The sequence below is a fragment of the Humulus lupulus genome, chromosome 4 (genome assembly GCF_963169125.1).
Source record: "Humulus lupulus chromosome 4, drHumLupu1.1, whole genome shotgun sequence".
Taxonomy (NCBI): domain Eukaryota; kingdom Viridiplantae; phylum Streptophyta; class Magnoliopsida; order Rosales; family Cannabaceae; genus Humulus; species Humulus lupulus.
The window spans coordinates 104,032,139-104,047,520 of NC_084796.1; the positions used below are offsets into that span (position 1 = coordinate 104,032,139).

General features: G+C 33.0%; 1 protein-coding gene and 1 long non-coding RNA gene across 3 annotated transcripts; both read left to right on the forward strand.

Moving 5' to 3' along the window:
- The first annotated feature begins 378 nt into the window (after positions 1 to 378).
- Positions 379 to 2,983, forward strand: LOC133829102 (uncharacterized). Of its 2 annotated transcripts, none has more exons than XR_009891526.1 (4): positions 379 to 501; positions 1,722 to 1,784; positions 2,088 to 2,151; positions 2,878 to 2,983. It is a non-coding gene; the product is annotated as an uncharacterized LOC133829102 (long non-coding RNA). The 2 variants fall into 2 exon arrangements; XR_009891527.1 differs by having other exon boundaries at positions 2,088 to 2,164; positions 2,874 to 2,977.
- Positions 2,984 to 4,495: 1,512 nt separating this feature from the next.
- On the forward strand, positions 4,496 to 7,620 carry LOC133829103 (protection of telomeres protein 1a-like). Its single transcript, XM_062259028.1, has 2 exons — positions 4,496 to 5,611; positions 7,204 to 7,620. Exons 1-2 carry the CDS (start codon positions 5,577 to 5,579, stop codon positions 7,463 to 7,465), a joined length of 297 nt encoding a protein of 98 aa, XP_062115012.1. The 5' UTR covers positions 4,496 to 5,576; the 3' UTR covers positions 7,466 to 7,620.
- The last annotated feature ends 7,762 nt before the right edge of the window (positions 7,621 to 15,382 follow it).

A 15,382-nucleotide genomic window follows, 5' to 3' on the forward strand; every position in this document is an offset into this window, starting at 1 on the left:
CCTCTAACGTTTTCAAAGCTGCTGACAGACCATAGGATATTCAAATATTACTCTTAATAAACTTATTCCTCAAAAATACTTAATTATCATTAAACATACACATGACAAGTGTTACTTTCTTATTAGGTCTATCTAAACCTTATAATATAATAAATATCACCATCAATATCAATCATATTAATCAAACCTTAGGTTAAAATTAATATTCTTAAACTATAGATTAAACTTAGAAAATCTACAAGTGTTACTACGAGTGTAAATAAATCCCGGTCTGAACCAAAATCCACAATCATAAAAATACTACAACTATTACTATTATTACTACTATCTAACTAGCTAAGTAAAGTTCTTGGACTCTACAAGTCTCTCTGCTGTGCTCTTAATTTATTGTGTTTTTTTTTTCGGTCTCACTTCATTACAATTATGGTTGGAAAAAGTTGATTTAGGGCTTGATTTAAACTTTCCAAAAAGGAGAAAGATCTCTAGAAACTAAATAAGAAGGTATATTCTTTTAAGATATTCTATTTGTTATTTCAAATATTATGCTTGATCTATATACATGTATGTGTTATATATATGTGTGTAAATTTCCTTATTAATTTTATGTGCATTGTATACGCTTATGTTTAATTGTTTTTAATATGATTTATTATAATGTGTGTATACATGTGAAATAAAGAATAAAAACAGGAGTATCTCTCTTGTTCAATTTGGGTCTTCCTTGCACGATTGGGTGTTGGTCAATTAGGGTTGATATTTGAGGTGTTAAATTCAGCCGTGAGGTGTGAGTTTTTAGACTGGAGTGACTATATTTGTACTTTAGGTCCTGGTTATATAGATTATCACCATTTTTATAGATTCGCGCATATAACCATTTCTTTGCTCTTTTCTTCTTTCAATTGAGGTACACGTCTTCTCTTGTCCACTCTGTTTAAGTGTGTAGTGGTATATTTGTAGAAGCTCTCTTTCCATTTGTGAGTTAAACGACATCTTGGAATGTTAACTTTGCTTGATTTTTTAACTATGTCAATATATACATAAAGGGTCTCCAATTCAGCAACTACTTTAGCACACTTTTGAATGATTATGTTGGCCTATACTTATTTAGCACACTTATCATCATATATGTGAACTTATCACAATTATTTATATAGATATATATATATTTATTTTGTTATTCATGCATGCCAAAATTGCTTGTCGTGGATTAGAGTATAGACCATGCCATTATATGCTTCTTTATATAACAAAAGCAACATTTGTTTTCTCTAGATAATAAATAATTAAGTATTTCTCTTCTTACTTTTTGTTGGTGTTTAGATATCCTGTCCAGTTTAGATATCAATTTGGATTGGAAAAGATAATGAATTTTTTTGTATCTCAAGTTGCTAATTTTGCATTGTATTGTTATTATGTTTCTATGTATTTTAATCATGCATATACGAATATTGTTTAGCAAGGCACACTTCCAACTATTCATTTTCATATCTTTGACTTCATTGTCTTTGAAATCCTTATAACTAATATAAAATTAAGAGGAATATAGATGATACTTGGTAGTATACAATCTAAAAACAACTTAACTGACACTTCTTTGTAATACATTTGTTTGAGCTTGGTTGTCATCACTTTTATAATTCTGCATCCATTTGCATTGTTTATGAGTTGCACTATATTTTATTTGAGTTCCGTATCAATTTGCTTTTTTTTATTGGTTGCAGGTTCGACCCAAGGAATTCTGTGTTGGAGTGGTCCATTCTACTTATTGACAACTCGAACCGAAGGTCTGAAATTGTTACTGTTGTTTTCCTTTTAAAACTTAATAATTTATTTGATTTCAATTTAAGTGATAGTTATCTTGTATGATTAATTGTTTGCAGTGGATCAATGGAGTTTGTTGTTTCCCCAACAGACTCATCTGTATTTTTCCCGTTTTCTGTGAACTTCTTTGCTACTAATACATTCAGTGACTTGAAAGTCTGTCCTTGTTTGACTTCAGTTGATTAGTGAATAATATTGTAAAGTTTGACAAAAATGCAGATTGATACCGCTAGTAATTTTGCTGACTTTGAACTTCTCTTTTGCAGGTTGTGAATGTCTTGCCCCAGAAAGGTGGAGCTCCACTGAAGTTCAGTCAAAGAACGCAGTGATGTAGGCTAAACTCGTATGTATAGAGTGTATTTGTGTTAATTGATGTTTGAGTCAATTTATCTGTAAGTTTTGTTTTGTTTGACTGCTTAAACTGGTTTTATTATATAAAACTAAGCTACGCTTAACCTGTGCATAATAATAGTTTGATGGAATGCTTCAGTGAGACATATGAGTAAATTGAGTTATTATTATAGCTTTTTTTTTAATCAGCTTTTTTTATGGGGTGTGTATAGATTATCAAGATGATGTATGATCCCTTTTGCCAACTCTAATCATGTACCTTTGCCTCTATGCATTACCGTTAGTAGCCATTTATGTAGCAATAGAGGCGTACGATATATAAATTATATACGTGTATGCCCTGCCCTGCCCTACCTGTATAATACATAATCAAGATGAAGAATATGCAGTCTTGTTATTTCTTTCATCTTCACAAGTTAGGAAAAATGCAGATCCTAATGATCATTAAATAATTATGTATTTATTCTCTATTTCTCTTTGTTACTTGTATACCTAATTATATCTTCTTACTAATTAATTAAAATTAAACTATATTTTCTAATTAGTTTCTTCAAAAATTATTGATGCCTTCTTTTGTTGTATATAAGATCTCCCATTTTAGTTTCTTAAAAAGTGGTGCTTATTTTCCTTGGGTGTATTGTACTTTTCATCTCCCTATTCCTTGATGTTGTGAGTAACTGCTATTAATTCAAGTCTTCTAGACAGGTTGCAGGTTGCTGCTTCACTAACAAGGAAGTCGATGCTCATATACCCAATTACCCCAACTTGCCACCCCAGTTAATTTGTCAGCTTCACAATGTGACTATGCATGTGAGTGTAATTGCTTTACCTCAGTTCTGTAAGTTGTTTATGCACTTCTTGTTCCTTGCATAATGTTTTGGTTCTATGGTGAATAGGCAGATGTGGTGTAGTGGTTGCCTTATCATCATTGAGTGGTTATTACCTTTATCTTTATTTTTTCCTTAGCATAATTCATGTCTTACATGTGTATATATATAGAGTATTAAAACAGATTGTCATGAAATGATCAGTAAGTCTTGTAAAGCTGTAAAATTTTATTTGTGTTTTTCAATATCAAAAGTTCTCAGTTTATTTATCATTGTTTTATGATCAATTGATGTGGTTTCAAGACTGGATTAAATTACTAAAAGAAACGGTGTTGCAATTTTAAAGTGTGGCCAACCTTAAAGGTTCTACCATTATAGGTGAGATTCTATTTCACATTCTTATAAGGATATTGATTAGTGTTATTATTTACTTTTAAGTTTTTTATTCTTTAGTTTCAGATACTCTTTAATTATCAACATTTGTTTATTATCAATACTCTCCAACTAGATAAGATTAGATCACTACAGGTTGCTCAAAGCATTCATAAGAATTAATCTGTTATTATTGTCATTTTAATTGTCGATGAATAATACTGATTAATGCCATGTATAGTATGTTTCAATATAATTGAAGGTTTGGGTTGATCATTATGAGCGGTTATGTCTTGGTTCGTGTTTTCAATATAAGTGGCCTAGATTAACGTTTTATGAAGTAAATTATGAGCCAAAAGCTTATTGGTTAAAACATAATATAAATTATATCTTATGTTTAAGCCTGTATCTTAAATATATTTGTCAACCTTCCGCATTTTCATCCTTCAGCATTTTTCATTCTCAGTAATAGTCTATCATTTCAGATCAAGTAATAAAACTATCATATAAATATATATTAACATAAATGTGTGTGCATATATATATGTATATACATAAACCACCAAAAATGAAAAAGCCCAATAGCCATCCATTATTAAAAAGAATTATATAATTTATTTCTCTAACTTTGTACACTTGTTACATATTCAGTAATAATAGAATTCTAAATGAGTGGAATGTATTTAGTATTATAATTTTTAAGATAAAAAGACTAATTATTGTAATTCTATTCATGAAACTAATAAAAAATATTTATATTATCTGGTTTTTCTTTAAGTTTAATTTGGTTTCTTTATGTTTGTAAGGAAAAAGTGTTTCTTCATAGCCTTGTGGACTAAGTTGAGGAGAAGAAGGAACCACCAAGAACCGGCCACAGTAAGAGGTACAAATTCATAGATTTCCTTAGAAGTTTACGGTTCCGATTTTTCGTTTTTATTTCTTAGGATGGCTATGAATTTGTGGGGCGTTTTATATAGTTTTAATCTTTGCTTAGGGACTATAAACTTTCATTAAGGGGTTGTGAATGGTTTAATATGATAAGGCTTGAATTTTGGGTTTGAATCTGTCTTTTGCTTTCATTAGCCTTTGTATCTCCACTTTCTTATTATATCTTTTGTCCTCTGTTCTCTGTGTAGCTAGTTGCATATATAACTGTGTTGTTGAATTAATTATTTTTAATAAATCAGATATATTTTTATTTGTAGCTATGATATATGAATGAACTTTATTAGGTTACCATAATAATTATGATCATGCAATAGTTTTTGTTTTAGTGTGTTTTTGTCCTCTGTTTTTGCTAGTCTACTTAGTTTTGTTACCTTGCACTCTTTTATGTGTGCATTACAAGTTGAGCACTATGTGTATATGTTTTTGTGTTTGCATGTGTGCATTAATATTTTACTGTGGTACCAACTAAGTGAAAATTTTCAATGTATCACAATAACTCAACATGTTTCACATTGCATGTCTCTCTAGTATATTATCTTTTCTTTTTTTTTATTATAATTATTTTTTGTATATCAAGCTTGTCTTTGATATTAGTTCCATGGCGCTTCATGTATTTGAAGGAATAGACATTGCTGCAGTGACTCCCACCTATGTCCATGCACGTTGTTAGTCTGCTCCTTGAAGTTGTTCTTCTCAAAGCAAAATCATTGCAAGGCCTTGGAAGATATGAAGGCATTTCCTTTACCTAACTGTAATTTCATTCTTAGTTCATAGCTTTGGAATTCTGTTTCACATTATTGCTGCTGCTGTCTAGTACTAGTCAAAGTAGTTTTTCTTTTCCTGATATTTTTATTGTATTTAGTAAAATGATAGAAAAGATGATTGGATCATTACTTGTTGATGCTCAAAATATGAGAATGGAAAGAAAAGTCAACAAGCACAAATACTATTAACAAATAGAAAAAAATGTTTCTTAAATACCAAAATGTTGTTGAGATAATGATCTCATAGCTTGAAATATTATGTACTACATAATGATCTAAACTATAAGTTATTAAGTCATGTCTTTGTTTCTACATTTTTTTTATTGTTTGTAACAATGTCCCAATTAAAGATATACATTCATGTATAAACTATGGTTTCTATATCTAAATTAATTTTAATTTCTTATATTGAAAAATGATTGCAGATTGAATCAAAAGATTGTACTGAGTATTTCTTGTCTTGGAAAGGAGCTATATATAGATACTGCAAGTCATGTTTTTGTTGTCTTTGCTTCAACTGCTAATCAGGTATGTACTTTGGCACTCTTTGTAACATACCACTTTGTTTTATTTATTCTTTTACTTGATTTTTTATTTTTGTTCTATTATTTCATTTAGTTACTTATTAGTTTTATCCAAAAAAAATTAATTGGCTTTAAAATTATACTGTTAGTATTGATATATTATTTTGATTGCTAGTTCTTGGAAGAATGACTTTAGATTCTATTTTTAATTGATTAAATATTATTTCATTAGTTTTACCCTGGTGTGGTCTCGTTGCTCTGCTCTTTTTAATATATAGATTTTCATGAGTAGTTTAGTTCATTGTTAAACTGGTTAGCCCATAAATGTTGTCTTTTGCCTTATTCTTGAGAGGTAATGTACAATATAATATTTTGAGTTAGGTGGCTCTTCTATTTTGACAAAAGCTTGAGATTGGTTAAGAAAACGTAGAACTCATGATGTTAATGCCTCTAAAAAAAAGCTAGGAATGTCCTGAGATCATGAAACTTAAAATTTTGTTGGCTCTTATCTGGGTCCTAGATTTCGTGTCTCTATTGCATATAGTCTAGTAAAGCATGCCACCCTGTATTCACCAATTTTTTCTGGCTGCATACTTGATATTTCTTTCTGTATGTAATGAATTAGATGCTAATTTTTTTTAGCAACAATTATCTGGTGGGTTATAGTAGCAATATCAATTTTTAACTTCAGAATGTTTGATTAAAAAAAGGTATTTTAAACACTGTTGGAACTACAAAAAGAAATTTTGAAATTGATCCGGAATAATTCATTAAGATATTTCTGTTGGCAGCCTACACAAGCCTGGTAATGTCCTCATAAATCATGGGAGAGCTAACATTAGTACATTTTCTTGATATGGTACCTGTCATGTAGATACGGAAAGTGAATGCACTTTATAAGATCCCTGGTCAGTAACTCAAATTCCTTTTTCTGAAAGCTTTCCAACTTTACTCCTTTGGCCTATTGTAGTCTCGGGTTATACAGATTTACAGACTTTGTGTTGTAAATTTTCTATTTTATAATTTATAATTCTACTCTTAATCTGGGTCCTAGATTTTTCAATGATACTTCTTTTAGCCTTTATTTTTAATCTTAATACTTTTCTATAACAATGATGTTAACTGAACCATTGATGTTGTCCCCTGTTATACTTTCTTCTGCTCTTTTCTTTTGGCTATAGAGAAATTGTTCTATTAAAAACACACGTGGAACATGTTTTAACCGCATTATGCTCTCCTCCAGTAGATTGACAAAATAAAATTTGGAACTTCTAGTGCATTGAAAAATGATTTTGCCATTAGAAAAACTTATTCTTCTCTTTGTCACACTGCATTCTATGTTATTTTATTTATTTATTTATTTTCTGGAATTTGCTAGGGACACATGTTTCATACCAAAATCTTGCACCACATAATGTTGCATATATATATATTTATATATATATTTCCTTTTTGAAATAGAACCTATCATTTGAAGTCATATGGCTGGCTGTGCAATTTTATTATTATTATGTAAAATGTCACTTGCATTACTCTTATTTTACACCCTTACCATTGTTATCTTCAATTGATTGTATTATTTTCAACTTGTGGCAGAACAAGTTTTTTTGGTGATCAACCTGACATTGATGTACTGACGAAGAAGCAAAATGCATTACTTGGAGTGGCTACAAATGATGATGGGATGCAAGTGGAGGAAGATGCTAGATATCCACCATGGGTGCAATGTTGCCTGAAATCTCATTATCTGGATAAATCTGATATTTGGGGAAATCGACAGTATCGAATATTTGGCACTAGATTGGTGGTTATTAGGATAGATACTCATTGTCTTGTATGTTGGTTGGAGATTGTATAGCATGTTAGTTTTACCATGTGATTTAAGATTTATTGGTTTAAGTTTTCGGGTCTTTGTCTCCTGGGAGCTATAATATAATTTGATGACAGTGTTGAATGTTTTAAACTAATTTGTGGATTGTTAATACAATGTTGAATGCTTTTTACTTTTTGCTATTTGAAAATCAAGTTCATTTGATGATGCTAGTATATATTAGAAAATTAATTTTAATTATATAAATAAAAAATAAAAATATAATAGAATAAATTAGTGTTATATAAATGAATATATAATGAGAATTTAAACTTATCTAAATATTAAAATAATACGAAAAATGTGTTATAATATCTATTACAATAACACTTTTTATAAGTAAAGAATTTTATTATGCAAACATCATTATATAACACAAAAGTTGTGTTATACTAAAGTGTAGTATAACACAAAAAATGTGTTATACTAAAGTGTAGTATAACACAAATTTCTAAGTATTGAAATGTGTTATATAATCGACTATAAATAATATAATTAAACACTTATCTATTTATTAAAATAACACAGAAAGTGTGTTATCGTTGACAGTATAATAACACATCTGTATAACAATGATAAAGTGTTATGTAAAGTATCCTGACCTACGATAACATAGTCGGTCTTAACACATCAAAACGTGTTATGGTATGTTTTGATAACACATTTTTGGTGTTATTAAAAGCATTTTTTCTTGTAGTGCAGGTCCAGTTAACTATCTTGAATACACAATTTCTGAATCAGTCCGTAGTTAATGACTTAACCCCTTAACCCTGATATTCATTTCCAGAATCATCCCACGGGCAGGTCCAAACAATCACAATAATCACACACATAATATACATATCAAAACACAAATCTACATTGCTCATGCATCAGCTATCAAATCCCATTTCCACCAAATACATTCATACACATCATGCTCTCTATACTAGCATGCAGATAAGGCACATAGGTTCAATTTAAACAATTAACCACATAATCATTAGATACCTAACTGTGAGTTGAGCTTATCTTTAGCGGTAAGTGTACACGCCCAGCCAGTCTTCAAGAACCCTTAAACACACTAGATAACCAAGACCGTTACACTGTGTGTTTAAAATAGTGCTTAACTTGCTAAGCAATTCGTTTGAACTTAAATGTGTAATTAAAAACTAAGTCATGGTCAAGTATTAAAAGATTTGATCAAAAAAATTGTTATTTTTCATTAAAATGTTAAGTTTATACATGGGATCCCAAAATCAATTTACAGACTTGTAAAAGACAGATAGAATACAGCTTAGCCGTCCTAAGTAGAAAAACATGGTTTAACACTAGTTCTTCCCAAGCTATCTTGACCGTGGTGATTGAGCAGGCTGCATATGTACACACCGCCCCTGAAGCCCTTCAACTCATGGCTGGTTCAGCTATCCCTTTCCCTTACCTGCACCACGTAGCACCCGTGAACCAAGGCTCAGCAAGAAAAATTAAACCAGCATGCACAACTAGGCAACAGTATAAAAATAGTAAACATAATTCATCAGATTCCATTAACAACAAGATATAAGTAACCAATCAACATTAATATTCAACTCATTCAAGTGTATAAATCAAGCTCATCAATCAATGTAAATAGTTAAGTGCAAACCACACTTCTGTTTATTGTATAATATCCAGGCCCGATGCCCTTAGGCTTTGTCCCCTAGTCTCTTAGTTGACCCCGGCACCCTTAGGCCAGGCTGCGTTTCGGATGCTTGCTATCGGCCCCCGGTACCCTTAGGCCGGCCTCCAAATCTATATAATCACAAATTCACAATGCATAGCAAGTAATCGATGGTAGCGTATACAAGCATGCACATCCAGATATTCTCAGATACATATATATTCACATTCATAACATATTCATTAACAGGGGTTTAAGCCCCATTCACAACTCGAGTGCAGATTTCTTACCTCAAGTCCCGAGCAGCTAGCGTATGGTAGCCCCGAGTACAATCCCAAATCCTAAGCCCTTGCGGTATAACCTAGTCGCAGTGCAATATTGGATAACCATTAAAATCATAAACCAATTGAAAGCTTTGGAATCAAGTACTAGCCTCCGGGACCTCGAATTCTACTAAACTAAGTGGTAGAATTCATCCCGAGTGCTTAGGTTTAAGTCCTCGAGCCTCTCTAAGTTTAAAGACCAAACTTGGTTATGGCTACCTAGGAGGGCCACGACTTGGCCCTGAGGGTCACGGCGCGCCCCTAGTCAAAGGCGCCAACCCCCAATCCCTATGAGATAGAAAGGCCCCCCAGGCTTCTGAGGCCACGCGGGTCGCGACGCCCATGAACAGGGTCGTGGCGCGCCCCCGCGAACCCAGGAAACCCAACTTCTTTCTATGTTTTCTCCAAGCTAAACCTTCCAAAATTCAACCTAGACCTAACCTAAAACCATATTTAGGCTTCTCAAACGTTCCCAAACATCATAAACAACATAACCACACTAAAAGCTAGGCCAAAACTCCCTCATAACCCAAAATTCATCCATTGAGTTCAAAACTCAAGAACACCAAAATAAGTCAATCAAAACATAATCAACAGCAGGAATTGAAGCTTACCTCCTTGAGAATCATGACCCCTGAACTGAACCTCAATCAATCGCAACTCCAGCCTTCAATATCTTAAGCCTTCAGCCACTAATCCCCCCTTAGCTCCCTCAAGAATTCCACCAATTTGAGAGAGAAAAAGAGAGGTCGGTTGGGAGAGGAGAGAGAACTGAGAGAGGGTGTGTTTAGAGATGTTTATAATTTGTTATGGCTTAGCCTACTGTATCCTCAACGTAAAGACCAAAACACCCTTAGTGATAACTCATCCCTTTTATTGCCCATAAGGGCAAAATGGTCATTTGCCCCGTTTCCTGCTAATTCCTCGAGTCGTCCTACAAATTCCCAATTAATCTCGACATGCCCAACTAATCACCAAATACTTACTCGTTACTCAATAAATCCCAAATATATGTTAAGTTTCCCAAAATACCCCTAGGCTCACCTTGAGCCGGGTATTAAACCTCGTTGTGGCTATTTCGTTAATCCGCTCACTAGGATCGCCTCAAGCCATATACTGCAAATATATCCACATAATAATGTGGTCTCAATCATTTACACACATATAATCACATTTATGCCTGCAACGGGCCAAAACTACAAATATGCCCTTATTATCAAAAATGGGCCCACATGCATATTTAATACACATAAACATGCATTTAAATCCATATTGTCGTATAAATCGTGTATGCCACGTAGCCACACATTTATTCAATTAATTCAACATGTATATCCTATTATATCCTCTAGGCACTGTAGTCTAGGCACTAAGCCTTAACAGTAAATGCAGGACGTTACAAACCTATCCAAACATAGCCAAATCCCAAAAAAAAAGTTCATAATCAACTCAGCAGCCCAAAACCACCAAAACCCAAGTTTCAAACAATTCAAAAACTCACCTAACCATAAAAATCCAATCAAAACTTAGGAAACTTAAGGAAATGGAAACTTGGAAATTCAAAGCTTAAATTACCTCTGATTATGTCATTTTTCTGCTAAATCCTCTGGCTATCAACCTTCTAATCTTCCCTAGAATCGTTATGACTCTAAACTTGCTTGAATCTAGGCCCTAAAACTCGAGTTTCCTTCGAAAATTCTATCGAACACCAAAAAGAGAACGTGAGAGAGAGTGTTTTCAATGTACTTTGCTTCTGTCAGGTTACTTCGAGCTTAAGTAACCTTAAGCAAATCCCAAGGCTCGGGGTACCCAAAAACGTCCCCAAGGGTAAAATAGTCAAAATTCCCAGAATTCCCTCCTGGTCTCACTAACTCCAAATATATCCTCAAATACTTATTCTCATTACCCAATATTCCGGTAATGTCCTAAATACTCAAAATACCCCTCGACTCACTCCGAATCAAGTATTGGTCCTGTTGTGACTTTCCCACTAACTTGCTCTCTAGGATCGCCTCATGCCGAGTAACCCAAATATATCCACATAATAATGTGGTCCCACACATATATCACATATATGCCAAATATACCCATAACAGGCCAAATTACGAAAATTTCCCTTTTATCAAAAATAGGCCACATGCATATTTAATACGCCTAAACATGCATATCAGGTCATATTATAATATAACTCACATAATCATATAATGATACACATATATATCACATAAACACATAATTTCCATAATTTTTCATCCTAGCCCCCTAATCAAGGTCCTAAGGCTCATTAGGTAATTTGGGACGTTACACTTGTTGGGAAAACTTATACAGGATCTTTATTTATTTTCATGTAGATCTAATATTAAACAAATTAATATGAGATAACCTAGAACATGTTTCTAAAATTGAATTCAAAGAGAAACAATGATAAGAATACTTACAGTATACACAGAGGAATGAATGAGTCATTTCTTCATTTTCTCTAACCTTTGTATCCTTTCTGTCGTAGAGTATTATCAACAAATTGAACCGATCTTCAATTTTCTTCACAACCTTCCAAAGTATCCTTGGAATCACCTAGAATAGAGTGGGAAATTCTCAACACATGAGATCAATACAGAGAGAAGAAGAGAAAATAATAATAAGAGGCTTAGAAAATGACTTGTGTTTAGAGAGAATCTAAAACTATCAAAAAACTGGTGATTAAACTTATCTGTCGTCTGTCTTGACTTCTCTCTAAGCACTCATTTTGTAGACTCAATTAGGCCATTTAATTTAATTAAAAAATCAATAAAATAATAGCCAATTTGAAGCCCTAGGTTGAAATTATCATGGGCTTTAGGCCTGTGAAATTTCCCATTTGATTATAAGCCCATTGGACTTAAAATCAAGGCTTGTATTATTTTCTATTGATTTAATTAATTAAATAATTATTTAAATCATTTATCAAGTTAATTATTTATAATTGAACCATGATTTAAACTTATTTATTAATTTAGATACCAATTTATCTTAATTAATAAATTTGCCCTAATTTCTCTTCTCAAAATTACATAACTCTGTGAAACTATCAAAAATTGACCTAGTCAACTTTGATAATTAATTCAATTAATTGAGACTATCTAGATGATTTTATCCAAGATACAATGGGGACCATGGGCCTATGAAATCAAGGTCCAATAAGTTATCATAAATCTAACAAATACATTTACTAACTTATTAATTCCTCGTGACTCCACTAAAGACTCGGAATTGCACTCTTGAATTCATAGAACGCTCTATAACAAGTATATATGTATATACGCTATTAATTATCTATTATTAGAACCATAATTGTCACTCAATCCTCTATAGACGGTCTACAATGAGATAGGACTAAAATAATGTTTTACCCCTCATTGTATTTTATCCTTAAAACACTTAGTTCCTTATAAATGATATTTCAGTAAACTAATTTAATTACTGAAATGAGATCTCTATAATTTAGCACCTTGAACCAAACTAAAAGGAAACCATCGTTTCACTTCTTCATCAGGAGTTATAGATGCTCATATCTATGATTAACACTCTCACTCAATTATACTACCGAATTCCCAAGATGTAAGTATGGGCTAGTCCGTAGGGTAAGCTGGTAACAAACAAGTCAAAGAACTCAAATAATACAATCAGTTAGAATACTAACCACTCAGAATTGAGATTGAAGTGACCTATGGTCAACTATATGATATGACTAGAATAGAGAATAACGGTATGTTTACTTATCTTATCAATTGTCAATATCGGTCATGTCCGATGTAACAAATACATCCGATCTTATCTAATTTGCTAATGTTCTGGAAAGAACATAACACCACAATGTATAAGTAGATTGTATCGTAGATTTGCAAGTCAGTGTAAATCATGTGCACTGACTCATCTTAGGACTAACTTATTTTGAACATATAATCATATTTATATTCCACTGTGATTGCGTCACTATAAATACGATTAGCTATATGCTCGGGATTTAATAGAAGTTTATATTAAACAAATAATCATAAAAATAAAACATGTGAGCAAAGTGATTGACCAAGTCAAAAAATGATTTATATTCTTTTATTGATAATAAAATGAGATTACAAAGAAATTGGGTTTTAATTAGGGCATAAAACCCCAAGAAACTCCCTCTTGCACTAATTGAAACTAATGTCTTAATTATACTAATCTCATTTCCTTGATATGCTTATCAAATGTAGCTTCTTTGTAAACGGATCTGCAAGAATGTCTTCAGTTGTAATCTTCATAACCTTCACATCTCCCCTGACCACATATTCTCGAATAATGTGATACTTCCTTTCTATATGCTTACTCCTCTTGTGACTATGAGGTTCTTTTGAGTTGGCTATCACTCCTATATTGTCACAAAACAACACAAACAGTTTATCCATTTCTGGAATAACACCAAGATCTGAATAGAACTTCTTTAGCCAGACTATTTCCTTAGTTGCTTCTGACGCGGCTATGTACTCAGCTTCCATGGTGGAATCTGAGATTGCAGACTGCTTTACACTTCTCCATATCACAGCTCCACCCCCAAGAGTAAACACCATTCCAGAAGTAGACTTCCTGTCATCGACATCAGTCTGAAAATCTGAATCAGTGTAGCCTACAGGGTTCAGAACACCATCCTTGTAGAATAACATATAATCCCTAGTCCGCCTTAAATACTTCAGGATATGCTTAACTACTATCCAATGTTCCGGTTCTGGGTTTGACTGATACCTACTCACTACTCCCACTGCATAGTAGATATCTGGTCTAGTACACAACATGGCATACATCAGACTTCCAACTGCAGATGTGTAAGGAACTTTTCTCATTACATCTTCCTCTTCAGGAGTCTGGGGAGACTGCTTCTTTGAAAGATGAATTCCATGGCTGGAAGGTAAACGTCCTTTCTTGGAATTTATCATTGAGAAATGTTGAAGCACTTTACCTATGTAAGCTGCTTGAGATAGAGCTAAGAGTTTGTTCTTTCTATCCCTAATGATCTGGATACCTAGAACATAACTTGCTTCACCCAAATCCTTCATTTGGAATTGAGTGCTCAGCCAATTCTTCACATCTGATAATTTCTTAACATTGTTTCCAATGAGTAAGATATCATCTACATAAAGAACCAGGAATACCACTATTTGATTTGCCTTCAATTGGTAAACACAGGGCTCATCAATATTTTGTTCAAAGCCATAGATTTTGATTATTTCATCAAACCTAAGATTCCGGGAACGAGAAGCTTGCTTAAGTCCATAAATGGACCTATTCAACTTGCAAACTTTTCCTTCTTGTCTAACTACTTTAAATCCTTCTGGTTGATCCATATAAATGACTTCATCAAGCTTTCCATTAACAAAAGTTGTCTTGACGTCCATTTTCCAGATCTCATAGTCAAGAGCGGATACTATGGATAGGAGGATGGGAATGGACTTGAGCATGGCTACCGGACTAAAAGTTTCCTCATAGCCCATGCCTTCTCTTTGGGTATAACCCTTTGCCACTAATTGAACTTTATAAATCTCGATATTTCCATCAACACCTTATTTCTTCTTGTAGATCCAGTTGCACCCAATGGCCCTAAAGTCACTAGGTGCTTCCACAAGATCCCAGACGGAATTTGAGTACATGGACTCCATTTCTTGTTTCATGGTGTCGAGCCATAGTTCCCTTTTAAGGCTAGCCATTGCCTGTTTGAAAGACAACAGAGCATCATCACTAGTATCACCAACAACCATATTGTTTTCACCATCCAAACCATAGCGAACTGGGTTCCTAGAAACCCTCCAACTACGACGAGGCTCTGTGATTATTTCCTCAGGAACAGTGGTACTTTCTTCATTTAAATCGACTTGCATCGATTGGACATGAAGAGTGGGAATTTCATCATTAACTTGCGTTAATGACGATGGA